Genomic DNA, 14,721 nt, shown 5'->3' on the forward strand with positions numbered 1-14,721 from the left:
ATACTCGTAATAATAATTACCACTACTATTGTTTTTTAATTACAGTTCCAGGTAGAAAGGAAGAATTAGATCCCTTTCCAGTTAATGTTATATATTCTCCATCTTCCTTTTTGCAGTCTAAAGGGAATGGATTTATCTCCCTGTGAATTCTATTTTATGCTAAATATACCAGCAAACTGTCCATAACATGAGAACCTTATTGCACAGGGCAGCTTGTCAGATCAAAACATCTCTGGATGTACAAAAAGCTCAAAACACAGGGAAAATAATCACAGCATCAACAAAGGGCTGCTCGTGAGGGACAAGATCACGTTGGAATGGTGGCAGAGGGTAATAAAGCCCATAATTTTCATGTGACACCTACCTATTGTGTCTCCTTGCTCATGCACCATGGAGGCCAGGTCTTTGATGATCTGGTTCACATCCAACATGTCACTCTGAAAAGACAGAAATCCGAACATTAACGAGGAATGGGGAATATCCAAGCATAAAAGGCACGTTCCACAGTCCAGCCTGGCAAAGAAAAACACAAACTCAGAAATCTTCATCGGAGTACAAGTAAAAGGGAAAATTGTAATGCTCCCATAGTAAATAAAAAAGTCCCTCAGAGCCATGGTTTGCTGGATCTAAGTCAGCCAGCTGACTCAAGCTTTGTGAGAGGAACAAGTGAAATGATCAGATTTTATGGCTGCTTTTCAGAATTGTGGAGGACTAAGGAAAAACAACAATAAAAACAACAGTGGCAAACCCTTCTCTTTCTAAAAAAGTTATTGGTGACGCAGGCTGTTCCTCCATTCAGACTGTTTTCTCCTACACAGAAAAAGGCCATCTTCAGCACAGCATCCATCTGATGCTATTCATAAACTGATGGAGATACAATCAAAAACTCCCTATTGCTAGGGCAATAAGGAAAGAGCTGTTTCATGAACAGATTCATTTATACGTTTTCAAGTAGTAAAAAAAAAAAAAAAAGCAACGACATTCAGCTCTGAAATTTTCTCTGTGAAAACACAGCAAATTACCCATGAGTTTGTTTCCTTCATTTCTGAACACTCACCATATAAAGGAGCAAATGTGAGCATATGTTGACATCATATGACACTGTCTCTCATAAAAAGAATTAATTTAGCAATAATAGACATAATAATATAGACACTGCTAAATGCATTACCAGTAAGGGAACATTACCAGAGCACAAAAAACAACACTAAAACAGGATGTATTCTTTTTTTCAGCTGTACAAATCAGAGAATCGCAGAAACATTGAAATGGGCAGGAAACTCTGGAAATTATTTAGCCCAACAGCCCTTCTCAGAGCAGACAATTAATGTAGTTTGCTCAGGGCCATGGTTTTGTCTGCCTCCAAGAATGGAGATTCCACAGACTGTCTGGCAAACACTAAGTCCATGGGACCCTGTGTGTTGTTTGACCACGACTGGATGCCAGGCACCCACCAAATCTGCTCTCTCACTCCCCTCCACAAGTGGACAGGGGAGGGAAAATATAATGAAGGGTTCATGAGTTGAGATAAGAACCTGGAGACCTCCTCCTGCAAATATTATCATGGGCAAAACAGACAGTTATTAATTGAATTTATTACTAACAAAATCAGAGCAGGATAATAAGTTTCTCAGCTGTCTGGACACAATCCTGTGCCATGTGCTCTGGGAAGACTCTGCTGGAACGGAGAGGTTGGACCAGATGACCCCACTGTGGTCCCTTCCAGCCTGACACACTCTGTGATTCCATGTTCATCCCAAAAGATCCAATTGCTGCCACCACACTTTTTAAAGGACTCCGTTTCCCTACTAGGAAGTTTAGAAAATGGTGCAAAATGAATTCATGTCCTCCTACTGAAGTTTGCTATGAGAATATAACTGGCATAACACTTGAACACGTAATGCAATAGAACTGCATCAATTTAAAATGAGGTCTGGGAGTCCCACTGTGAGTGGTAGAATACACCAAATTGTTGAATGACTGAAGATGTAGGAAAAACAAAAGATTGAAAAAGCTGTGAGAAATCATAATAAAGCAAAAAAACACTCCCCCCACCAAAGACTCCCCCCACCAAAATGCACTTCATTCCTTCCCTTGTCAAGCATAATGAAGCTTTAATTATGGATGGTATTATTCCTAACTTGTAAATACTGCAGAATATTTTGCAAAACAATGAAGATTAAGTAACTTGAGATTGTACTTGAGCACTGTGTTAGTAAATCATTGCTGGAAAATGAGGAGAAATTAGTGGTGATTTTTGTTTTGTGTAGGGAAGTTTTCTGAGCTTTTTGTGAAAGTATTTCAAAGGAGAAAGCTAAAGTTTAGCAAAATGTGAAGAATTGTGATTTAACTTTAATGTGTTGTTCTGCTCTTGTTTAACTGCTTTGCAAAAGATGATGAAGGAAAATACAAACAAAAAAATAATAATACTAAAAAAACCCAGAATGCTGATTTTTCTGTCTTGGCTAAATTGTTACTGACATAATTTTTGGTTTCTGTTCTTTGCAATATAAACACAATCATTTCTGCACTTCAATCTGCTTTATTTTGTTGTACTTCTTTTTCAGCACTTTAAGTGAAGGTGGCTTAAAACTCACAAATACATTTTTGCATGTACATTTGTTTAGACAGAGTTTATTGCAATACATTGAATTATACATGGCCTTCACCCACCCCAAGCATTTCCACTGGAATAAAACAGATGATACACTGACTTCTTATAGGGCCCTTCCCAGCTAATTTAGCCATGAGGAGTTGGGCTGTCTGTGTCCTGATCCCCAGATATTACATGAGGCAGGAAAGGATGAGAAAGGAAATTCAATGCTGTGTGTGAACGGTGCCAGTTCAGCTTTGCCATTTGTATTCAGGTGCTTGGGAAGAACCAGCCATCTGCAGCTGCAGAGTAGAGATCCTTTCCATAATGTTGCAATAACACTTAAAATTACTGTTTAGCAAATATGCATCAGTGAGAGCCAGCGCTGAGTTGTGAGGCAGGAAACGCTGCGACTACTGCACTTAAGGAAAAGCAAACAGGGGTGAGTTATAAAGCACAGAGAACAAAAAAAATCTGACCTGAAGGAAGAAATCTCTTGAATAATTTAACCTGGCAATGTGAAGTTTCAAAGGCCTTGATATATGTCAGGAAAACAAAGGAAGAAATAGAAGAAAGAAAAATACCCAGAAATAAAGACTTTCCATAATGGAATATACCTTGGAGCTAAGCTCCTGCTCCTTCTTGCCAGGTCTGCTCCATCCCCAAGTACCTCTGAACTTGCCAGGCATCAGAGTTTGTTAGGAAAATCAGATTGCCTTTGGTTTCCCATGTTTGCACACACTTTGCAGAATTCCCAATGAAATACAGCTCCTCATAAATCTCTGACTCCACAGAACCAAGCAGTGCAGCAGCCACCACCATTCCCAAAATTCTGTCTCCCTGCCAGCTAACAAGGCTGGGGCTCCCTAGGTTTTAATTAACACCAGCCTTTCCTGTCCGGCGACAATTCATTCAGTGTATTCTGCAGCAAGAGGGAGACGGGTTTAAACTGTTCCATATAAATCCTCTTTACTTTTCTTTTTTCCCCCAAAAGGAGAAATCCGTTGTTCAGATTAGTTGACAGGATTTAATATCATCCATTCTGGAACAAAAAGAATTAAACTAGTCAACAATAAAATGAAATGGCAGTAGCTAAAGATGGCCAAAAAAGCAGAGAAGTGATAGAGAAGAAAATGAGAGATGTGAAAGAATTTGAGGCCCCTAAGTTCCAGAGGATTAACACTCACTAGGGAAAATTAGTTTGGGAAGTTCTTAACAGAAAGCACTGGGTTAAAAAGGCAGGACTATTTGAGTAATTTAACCTGACTCAACAAGAGAATAATGTCACTGCATAGTACTGAGATTTTGGGAAAAAAATTAAATTTCTAAACCTGACACAAAAATGGTTGGAAATATGATTTTGCAGATAAACCAGAAATTTCAATTTCAAATTTTTGCTTTAACAAGATAGAGATTTCAGCATTTTTGAAATTAATTTGTGAGCAATTGGGTTATAAAACCCAGACATTGTCACCAATGTGAGAACAATAAGTCCCAGCAGCCCATTTCCCCACGTAATGAGCATTACTGAAGTTTTTCCAAGACAGCAAAGAAGCAAACCTCTTCTCTCTTCCACTCTCATGCTTCGTGGGGTGAAGATTTACTCATACTGAAAACTTCCAACATAACCCTGCCTTTAATGATTTCCTAAGGACGCTGCTGTATTCCAGCCATGGGAATGGTGTTAAATAAACCAGAGAGGGGAGCATGCTCTCCTCAGAAGGACACAGAATAAATCTGTGTAGTCAATAATTCCTCTCTCACATGGAGCCAGATCCCCGCCTCCTCTATCAGTGTCAGCTCAGGTCCTCAAGGGAAGAGTCACACTAATTTCTAGGAATGTTTGCCTTAGGTTTGTATAAAAATGGGATCAAAAGTCTCAGTGGTCTATCCTATTTAGCATATGTGCTTTTGTATTTACTCACAAATCAGCCACTCATTTTTTTAAAGGACTATAAATTAGCATTTAAATTAATTGCTGCCTCAATATTCAGGAGCTGCTGAATTTTTAGAAGCGAGGTGACATTCTGACCCATCATCTACTCTGCAGCAAGCAGCCAGGAGAACTATAAAATAAACCTCAAGGAGATCCTGAAAGATGTCCTATAAGGCCCAGGTGTGTATTTCTGCACATGGAAGCACTCCAAAACACAATAAAGCAAAACAAAACCCTTGTGCTTGTTATCTTTGGGGGAAAGAATAAAGAAACAAGAAAAAAACCCCAACCAACAGCTCTTTGTAGTGTCTGTCATGTTTTACCAAAGAGATGCTGAGATGTTTCTTGTGTGTTGTCCCATCTGCAACACCCGTGGGGCATCTCCTGTGGTCCACCATGTATGGACATGGAAAGACAAATCAGAGCATGGTGTTTGTCTGTCCTCATTCCTTTCTGAGAGACAGGGGAAGGAAAGGAAAAGGAAAAAATAATATAAAATGTGAGCAAGCTTCTGATGCAAGATGGGCAGAAACTAAATCTTGCTGCAACAGCCTTTCAACAAATATTTTCCTCTTGTCTATGGGTGGGGAGAAAAAAATGACATTCAATAAATCAATCTGATTCAGCCTAAGCAACAACAGACCAGCAGAAAATTGTTTTGAGGGCAGAAACTATCCAGAACAGCAATTACAGACTGAGTTAGATCTCCTCTGGGACTCAACAACAGCCAGAGTGTGGAGTTTCTCTCTCTCTCTCTTGCCTGTGTGCATTTCCTTTCTCTTTTGCTGTCTTAGAGGTCTGTGTCATCTCAGGGAGTGTAGAACTGTGTTGCATAATTAAAGCAGGCATGCTGAGCTTTGGGATGCAAGTCCAGCACCTACCTGGGGACACCAGCTCAAGAAACACAACAGGAAGGGGGTTCCTGTCCACCAAAAGCCAAATGGGGAGGCTGTGGGAGGTGAGATGCCTGGAGCTCATCAGACAGAGCCGAGGCCATTGCAGAGGGCACCTCACCAGGGATAAGTACAGAGATCCTCCACGCTGCCAGCTGGTATTTTATTCATTCTGCCCCTGGCTGGATGCCACGTGCCCACCAAAGCTGCTCTGTCACTCCCCTCCTCAGCTGGACAGGAGAGAGAAAATACAACAAAAGGCTCGTGGGGTGAGATAAGGACAGGAAGAGATCAGTCATCAGTAACTGTCATGGGCAAAATAGACTTGATTTGAGGACATCATTTTCGTTTATTACCAGTGAAAATCAGAGGAGGGTAATGAATAGTAAAACTAAATCTTAAAACACTTCTTCCCAGCCTTCCCTTCTTCCTGGACTTAACTTCACCCCCAAGTTCACTCCCTCCTCCACCACTGCGGCACAGGGGAATAGGGAATGAGGGCTGTGGTCAGTTCATCACACATTTCTTCCTTCTCCCTTAATTCCCAGCTCCATTGTGGGGTCCCTCTCATGGCAGACTATCCCCCACACACTGCTCTAACCTGGGTCCTTCCCATGGGTGCAGTTTTTAATGTGGGTCCCCCACAGGGTCACAAATCCTTCCAGCTGTATCATCATGGAATCAGAATCATAAAATCACAGAATGGTTTGGGTTGAAGGAAACTTAAAGATCATCCCCTGCCATGGCCAAGGACACCTTCCACTATCCCGGGTTGCTCCAAGCCACATCCAACTTGGCCTTGGACACTTCCAGGGATGGGGCAGCCACAGCTTCTCTGGGCAACCTGTGCCGGGGCCTCACCACCCTCACAGGGAAGAATTTCTTCCTAATATCCAATCTAAACGTGCCTTGTGCTGGTTTAAAGTCATTGTCCCTTGTCAGGCTTGTCTAAGGGAAATATAATAATACAAACATAGGAAGAGGCAGCTTGTCTTTTTTTAAAACCCTTTGGATCTGGAAATAGGAGATGTGTTAATGGAGGAGGTCATCAATAATTCTGCTTTTTGAGTCAAAATCCTCACTTTATATTTGGGAAATATAATAAAGCATCAAAGATCACATAAAGCATTCTTTTTACCGACTTTGATTCTGATCTTCAAATTAATTAACACCCCAAATTTCATTTAAATTCTTCAGTTTGTAAAGGTGAATTCCTGTATGTACGTGCATGTCAGTATTTATACAGGCACATAAGCACATGTATTCTCATGTACCACGAACACTCCCACCTGTATAAACCGCCACTGGATATAGAGAGACAACTAATAATTTTAAGATTAACTTGCCCTGAACATACACCAGGTGTTAAATGCACATTTGAGGCTTAGCAGATTGCAGAGATATAAACACAGCCTATTTCTGTCTACAGTAGCAGAAAACATACCTTAAATCTCAGGCTTCATTTTCCTGGCTAAACACTCTGGTGTAAAATAAGCATGAACACTGATATGATCTGATAACAGGCAAGTAAACAAAAAAGAAAAGAAAGGAAAAATTTGTTTGCTTTGCTTAGTTTTAACCCCCCCAAAAAAAAAAAAAAAAAAAAAGCTGTGTTGATTCCATTTTGTCTTCAAGTTAATGCTGTGATAGCTTTGATACCAGGGAGAGCAGGAGTGATGTGAGCAGGAATGGGTCACATCAGAAAACTGAGATACGACAGTTGTGTCAGAATCATAAAGTCACAGAATAATTTAGTTTGGGTTTGAAGGGACCTTAAAGATCATCCAGTTCCAACCCCTGCCATGGGCAGGGACACCTTCTGTCACTGTTGTCCCCAGGGATGGCGAGAAATGACACAAGTCCAGGATAGGGTTCAAAGGCCAGAAATGGCTATATTTAATTATATAATTCAGCTTTTATAGCTTTATTCGCAAGGGTGGCATAAAACCATTGGATGTTTGACCATCCGCCTCCCAGAGGGATTGGCTGAAAGGCATAACACCCATTTTCAAAATATTTTTCCCAGTGAACCAAAACATTCCACTATGTTCTCACAACAGCCCTGCAGGTGTGAGATAGAGAGTTAGTTTACAGAACTGTCTTCCACTGTTTCTCAGCTAAAGCATGAGAAAGGAAAACTTCACAAAATGCTTCAGCAGCTGGAAAATTCCTCTGCTCCTTCTTTTTAGCATCCACAGCCTTCCACTACCCCAGGTTGCTCCAAGCCCCATCCAGGACACTTCCAGGGATGAGGCAGCCACAGCTTCTCTGGACAACCTGTGCCAGGGCCTCACCACCCTCACAGCCAGGAATTTCTTCCTAATATCTAATACAAACATGTCCTCTGTCAGTTTAAAGCCTTTCCCCCTTGTCCCATCACTGCATGCCCATGCAAAAAATCCCACTCGAGCTTTCTTGTAGCCTCCTTCAGGTAGGTCACCACCAGGTCACTCCAGAACCTTTTCTTCTCCAGGCTTAACTATCCCAACTCTCTCAGTCTTTCCTCATACGAGACATTTTCCATCCCTCTAATCATCTTTGTGATCCTCCTCTGGATCTGTTCCAACAGGTTGATCTCCTTCCTGTGCTGAGGACTCCAGAGCTGGAATCAGTGCTCCAGATCGGGTTTCACAAGGGTGAAGAAGAGGGACAGAGGGATGTGGATAACAAAGGAATTATGCTACAAATTCGAGGTGCAGGGCAAATGGAGAAAGTTTCAAAAATCATCCACGATGGAGAAGAGCATGTGAATTTACATGTTTTGCAGTGCCCTGCCCTTCTTTCAGCCCCACCACTCTCCTCTTCCACCAGACACTCATAAAGTCCACAAAGAGTGAAAGAGGAAGGGAGATCCACAAACCAAGGAAATGAAGAGGGAAGTGATTTCGTTACTCTCCAGAGTGACCACCAGCTCTGCTCTCCAAATGGGAATGTGCTGCAATTTTATTTCTCTTTACTGAATGTCTGATGTTCCTGTACCTTGTTAGCACAGCTGGAACATGACTCTGGGATGTTACAATGCATATTTGTAATCAATAACCCTGAGCAACCAGATCCATGGCAGTGGAGTTGGACCAGGGTGATCTTTAAGGTCCCAACCCACAGCAGTCTATGATCCTATGATTTATTTTCTCATGGTTGCAAAAGAAAGTTTCTGCACCCATACTACAAATCCAAACTTTTGCTCTCCTACAGCCAAGTTTCTATCTGCTTTACCACCAAAGAAAGATTAATATCCTTGCTTTTCCAACAAACCCTTGGGCTGGATATGAAAGAGACTCACAGATCAGAAATATTGCTTCTGTTTTCTGATATGCTAGGAAGGTTTTTGTGGGATTTTCTGCCTTCTCACCTGTTCCAGCTCCCTGGAGTTGAATTAAGGAGTCCATTCTGAGTTAATTCATGTATGTATATAGGCTAATCAAATGGCACAAAAGTAATTGCATGAAAGACCCCAGGTGAGCAGAGATAATGAAGTGCCTGACATTGTGGCCTTTGTAGACCAGGAATAAAAACACTCAGTGAAGATGAAGGTTCTCCCAATAGAGGAGGATATCCATTTGTATTTCAAATATATGTTGTAGCTTAGGGTTTGTGAAATTTGCTGGCCTGACACTCCAAAAGCAAAAAATTAAATGGAATACAAAAGGTAAACATAAAAGCCATGCAAACCAGAGCAGAATTGTCCACCCACAGTAATCCAGAGCCTTGCCCAGGAAAAGGCTTTTATTAGCAACAGATCCTTTCTTTTCTGCAAGAGCTGGGCAATAACCACAGTGATTTGATGCAATTGTCACCGAGTGCTTCATGTGGTAGGTACCTGTCCAACAGGAACTATTTGTCTGCATTGCACATTTATTTTGCTCTCCAACAGCTCCGTGGAGCCATTGGTCTCTACAGCAGCAAACTGCAAAAAGTGAGATATATGAGTTCTTACAGCAACCTATGAAAAAAAAGTTATTATTTTTTTATATGCAATAAGAATGCTTGTTGGGGACACTTAGTCTTTTTAAAATAAAATAAAATAAAATGCATTTAATATTTACAGCTACACTTTTTTGCAGCTGTTCAGAAGAAGGTCTCCTGAGTACCAAGTCACCAAAGATATGGAAATCCATAAGCAACTCCAAACTCAGTTTGTTCCACGCTGACGTTTCCTTTAGCATCTCCTGCTTCCTGCCCCAGGCTGCAATGGATGAACTAATAGCAGTGGTGAGGGAAGTATTTGTAATCTATCACCCTGACTGATACCAGCCCCAGGAAAGGCAGTTTATTGCAGGTGGTATGTTATCTTCAAAAATAGAAACTGTGCAAAGATTATGACAAAAACTTCAACACTTTCTACACTTTGTTTGCAGCACTATTAATTCTCCACTCTGGATTTATTTCCATGAGGGTCATGCAGCCAGAAAAAAATACAAAGGAGGAATTCATTTTCTTTTTAGGAGTGTTCTGGGAAGCCAAGCAATTAGAGCAATTTTAAGCTGTCATGTATTATCAATTGCTGCTCAATTACTTTACTTAAATAAAATACTGATTGCAGAGTCTGATCTGCAGCTATCAACAGAGTGATTCATTTAGGTGCACTATTTATTCTTGACAAATTAAAAAAGAACATCTAACTTTAACTGAAAGGAGAAAGACAAAGGGACAAGGGAAATACGCAGCATTTTTTTACAATTCACTGCTATGCTGCCAATTCTCTGTTTAGAAATGGCTGAAACTGCTGTGCCCTGTACAGAGTTTGGAGACAACTCAGTCCTTATAAGTGGAGTTCATGGGTTTGGTGCAAGAGAAGAAGGAAGTCGCAATCTCTTACAGAGGTCACTGAAGGTTGGAATCATAAAATCAGAGAAGGGTTTGGGCTGGAAGGGACCTTGAAGATCATCTGGTTCCAACCTCCTGCCATGGACAGGGCACCTTCCACTAGACCAGGATAATCGAAGCCCAGTCCAGCCTGACCTTGAGCACCTCCATGGAAGGAGCCTTCGCAACTTCTCTGGACAACCTCTTCCAGTGCCTCACCACTCTTGAAGGAAGGAATTTCCTCCTAATATGTAAAATAAACCTACACTCCTTCAGCTCAAGGCCACTTCCCCTTGTCCTGTCACTCCATCCCTTGTCCGAAGTCCCTCTCCAGCTCTCTTAGAGACCCTTTAGGCACTGGAAGGGGCTCTAAGCTCTCCCTGGAATCTTCTCTTCCACAGGCTGAACACCCCCAGCTCTCCCAGCCTGTCTCCATGGCAGAGGTGCTTCAGCCCTTTGATCAGCTTAGTGGCCCCCTCTGGACTTGTTTGAAGAGGTCAACATCTCTCTTGTGTTGGGGGTCCCATAGCTCCAGGTGGGGTCTCTCAAGAGGAGAGCTCTTGTCCTCTTTCTTCAGGAGACTGAAGAGGCACAGCCAAAAAAAGTGGTATGGCTGTCCAGGCCACCAGTAACTCCATATCCAAGGTCTGCCCAAAGTTCACCTTCTCCTCAATGGTGCAAACTGGGCAAAAAGAAGATATATGTTCCATAGAATTAAAAAACCCTCTCTGCTTTACATTTCCGTGTGCATTCCAAAGCCAAATGCTACGGTCTTTGTAGGCTCTTCCAGATTTTGGCTCTGTGGACTGCAGGCAATGCTGCTGAAAATTTTCTTACGTATTTTCAGTCAACAGTGCAGGTTACCTAAAAGGCACAAATGCTGAGTAAAGGTGTCTGAGGAAAAATTAATTACAACTGTAGCTAAAAGTCTCAGAAAAGAAAGGTTGATGGGTATCGCCTCCTGCAAGCTGACTCTTCCAAATAGCCTCACATGGTTTTATTCTCCATTCTATACACAAGAGACTGTCCATTTTAAAAATATCCATTATATCCAAAATGATTCATCTCATTGTTCAAGGGTTTTTTTCTTAATATTTAATTTATTTCTCTCTGTCCTTAGTTACTACCTGGTAATTTTTTACTACCTTCAACCTTAATATTTTAAATTATTCTACCCTTTTTTCAATGCTATTACACATCAAGTATTTCTACACAGTCATCATGGCTCAACTAATCACTGCTGCACTTTCTGAGCCTGCAATTGGTAAATTCCTGTAATCTCTCTTCATAAATTATACTTAATACTTCTTCCTCATTTATTTCCTTCTGGATCACCTCCAAAATTCTAATAGAAAAAGGAGGCCAAAATGCTCTCATTTCTCACACACCTTCTTATCATATAAAAGGTGCCAACGTTTAAGGCAGACACTAAAGGCTGTGTGACAGTTCACTTTATTTTCCAACTGTCTGTGCTCAGTATCCAGTTGAAAATTTCCAAATGCTGGTTAAAACTATCCAACAGGTCCAGTGGCACAGCTTCTTTAGTTGGCTCACTCACTAGCTGTGTCAGGAATTTATCTTCTACACACTTCAGGAACATCCTGGACTGTTTCCTCTTTGCTGTGTTGTATTTCCAGCAGACATCTGGTTAAATTGAATTCACCCATGGGAACAAAGGCCCAGCGATCATGAGACTTCTCCCAGATACTTCTAGAACAATTTATCCATGTCTTCATCCTGGCTGGGTGCTCTGTAACAAACTCCCACCAGGATATCTGGCCTTCCCCAAGATTCTGACCCATAAACACTCAGCCCTATTGACACAGGGGTTACCCCACTGCCTCTCCTCCCTTGTCTGTCCCTTCTGAAGAGTTTACAGCCATCCATTGCAGCACTCTGGTTGTGTGAGTCATCCCACGCTGTTTCCAATCACAGTTTTCCAGTGGCACAATGGCTTCTAGCTCCTCCTGTTTGTTGCTCATGCTGTGGGCATTGGAGCTCTCATGTTTGCAGAAACAGTACAATAACAGCTGGTGTCTTCCACCCCAAACCCAGAAATCTCATGTTCATTCTCACATCAAAATTGTGAATTGCAGTTCCATCCAGTAATTAAAATTACAGGTCTGAACAACAAGCAGCTTGCTCTCCGATCAAAGGAGGTATTATTCAAGCAATTAATCATTCATTTCATTTTGACAGTTTTGCTTATGTGTCATTGGCAGATGGGGAAGATGCTCTCACAGAACAAAGTCTGGGTCATTTTGATCTCTAGAGGAAGGAGGCATTATTTACAGTGTAGGGTTGTATGGGGAAATTATATGTTGATGTCTTCTACATTTACTGCTCAGCAATTTACCCTGGCTCCCTTCAGAATCAATGGGGAGCCGACACTGGGATTGTGGAGCTCAGATTAAGGGTTAGGTATTTTCAAACTGTCTAGGACTCATAAATTCTAAGGTGAAATTTTTCGAGAAATATTGAGACAACCTTAGAGCTGTAAACTGAAAATTCATAGGGAATCAACTGAATTTCCAGAAGAGAGAAATGAGAGAAAAGAGAGTGTCTGAACAGTGCAAAATCCAAAAGTCTGGGAATTAGAGACCAGACATCTTAATGCCAGCCCTGTGCAGTCCCAGTTGTACAGATGACGGGGGAAATAATCCAATGTATGATTTTCTGATGCACAAAACACAGCAGGAGAATGAGCAGCAAGAAGAGTGCATTTGTCAAAAATTACCTGGTACCTTTCTAGGACAGGCAACACCAGAGGAGGGGGAAAAGCAGCACATGACAAATACTCAAGTAGAACAAACAAAGTCTAGATGAAAATATTGTAAAAATTGGCTCAGAAGTCATAGTTTAAAACTACTACAGAATTTACTGTCCATCAGTAAATTCTCTTTGGTAATGGACTGCAAGGATGCACGGAAAGGACTTCAACATCACAAGTTCAACAACGACAAATACAAGGCTCTGCTCCTGGACAGGGACAACCTCCAGAATCTGAACAAACTGGGTGATGGAATGGGAACAGTCATGCAGAGAAGGAGGTGGGAATAGTTCATAGATGAAAAACTGGTCATGAGCTGGCCATGTGCACTTGGAGCCAAGAAAGCCACCCATGTCCTGGGCTGCTGCATCAAAAACAGAGTGGGCATCAGGTGAGGGAGGGGATTTTATGATACCCTGAGTTCTTGTGGTTTTCCTGGATCCAGGACTGACCAATATTTTTCAGGAATGGTTTAGGTGATGGCATAGAAAGGACAGTTCATAAATAAGAAGGTGCAGTGAAGCACAGACATATTTTGAGCCTGTCAGAAGATATTATTGGAATTCAAAGGGATCTTGTTGAAATGGGGAAACACTGTAAGGAAAAAGGGTGAAGCCAAATAATGAAAACACAAAGTTCTACAGTTAGACATAGGGAATAGGAGGCAATTTCCCAGGCAGAAGTCCTCAAAAAGGAAATAAATAATCAAGCAAAGGTGCTGAGGGGTGCTGGGGACAAAGCTAGTACTTGTGAGATAAAATATTGTGTCCAATTTTGAGCAATAAATCTCAGGGGGACCACCTGGACACAGCTCAGAGCAAAGCCATGGGAATGATCAAAGGTGTTAGAAACACAGCCTGATATGAAAACCAGGAATTCGTGTGATTTTCAATGTAGAAAAAGCAGGGTGGGTGGGGTTGGAGGAGTGGGGGGGACACAGCAGATGTGATAATGCTTTTCTGAAAAGAGGAACAGTTGCAAATAGGAAGGGAATAACCCGTTCTCCATATTCCCCATCCAGATGACAGAAATTCATGGACTGAAACTGCAACAGGAGACATCTATATAAGAAGTTAATGATTTGGGTTGTTGATCCTGTCTTAGAGCTGAGAAAAGGATTTGATGATGTTTAAAGATTGCTCTTAATTCCACTTGTCTAATATTCAATGCAATCAATACAAACCCTGGGAAGCAGAGAGAGAGAGGGGCTATTTCAGACTGCAGCCACAAACTTCCCATCAGCTCCAGTCACTAAACTAATTAAATCATGCACCTCTCCCTCAGCCTTTCCGAGTTAAGACAAATTCAGCAAATCTCTGCTCTGTTAAACATCCTCGTCCACAAAAACAAAAGGTGAAGCTCAATAAGCTTTAACCAACTTATCAATAGCCACAAAGACACTTTCTGTCATTAAATAGCAGCAGATACAATCAGACAGCAGTGTCTCCCCTTCAGCAAGGAACAATGGCAACTGCAGCAGGGAATTTTGACAACAGTGTGCCATCTATCAGCTGTGTGTGACAACAAACCACGGCCAGCCCCTGTCCCAAGGGCTGCATTTAGAAACCATCAAGCACATCTACAGTGACAGAGCAGATACTCCTGCACTTATAAACCCACCAGTCACTTAGCAGAGAAGTGAGTTATCCTGCTTTCCTTCCCACCTGCATTGCCCCCTCCCCAAGGAAATGCTAATTTGGAAGAATGTGGATTCAGCTCTCCA

The 14,721-nt window shown here is 41.6% G+C and overlaps 1 protein-coding gene across 11 annotated transcripts in view; it reads right to left on the reverse strand.

Annotated features, from left to right (window-relative positions):
* TSNARE1 (t-SNARE domain containing 1) overlaps positions 1–14,721 on the reverse strand; it is a 462,499-nt gene that overhangs the window by 186,734 nt on the left and 261,044 nt on the right. For all 11 annotated transcript variants that reach the window (XM_042036010.1, XM_042036008.1, XM_042036001.1 and 8 more), the window contains one exon: positions 365–437. In XM_042036010.1, coding sequence (XP_041891944.1) covers positions 365–437 — 73 coding nt within the window. The remainder of the gene's footprint in view (positions 1–364; positions 438–14,721) is intronic.

This window comes from Corvus kubaryi, unplaced genomic scaffold (genome assembly GCF_017639235.1).
Source record: "Corvus kubaryi isolate FWS band 111438036 unplaced genomic scaffold, C.kubaryi_AGA036_p1.0 37385, whole genome shotgun sequence".
NCBI lineage: Eukaryota > Metazoa > Chordata > Aves > Passeriformes > Corvidae > Corvus > Corvus kubaryi.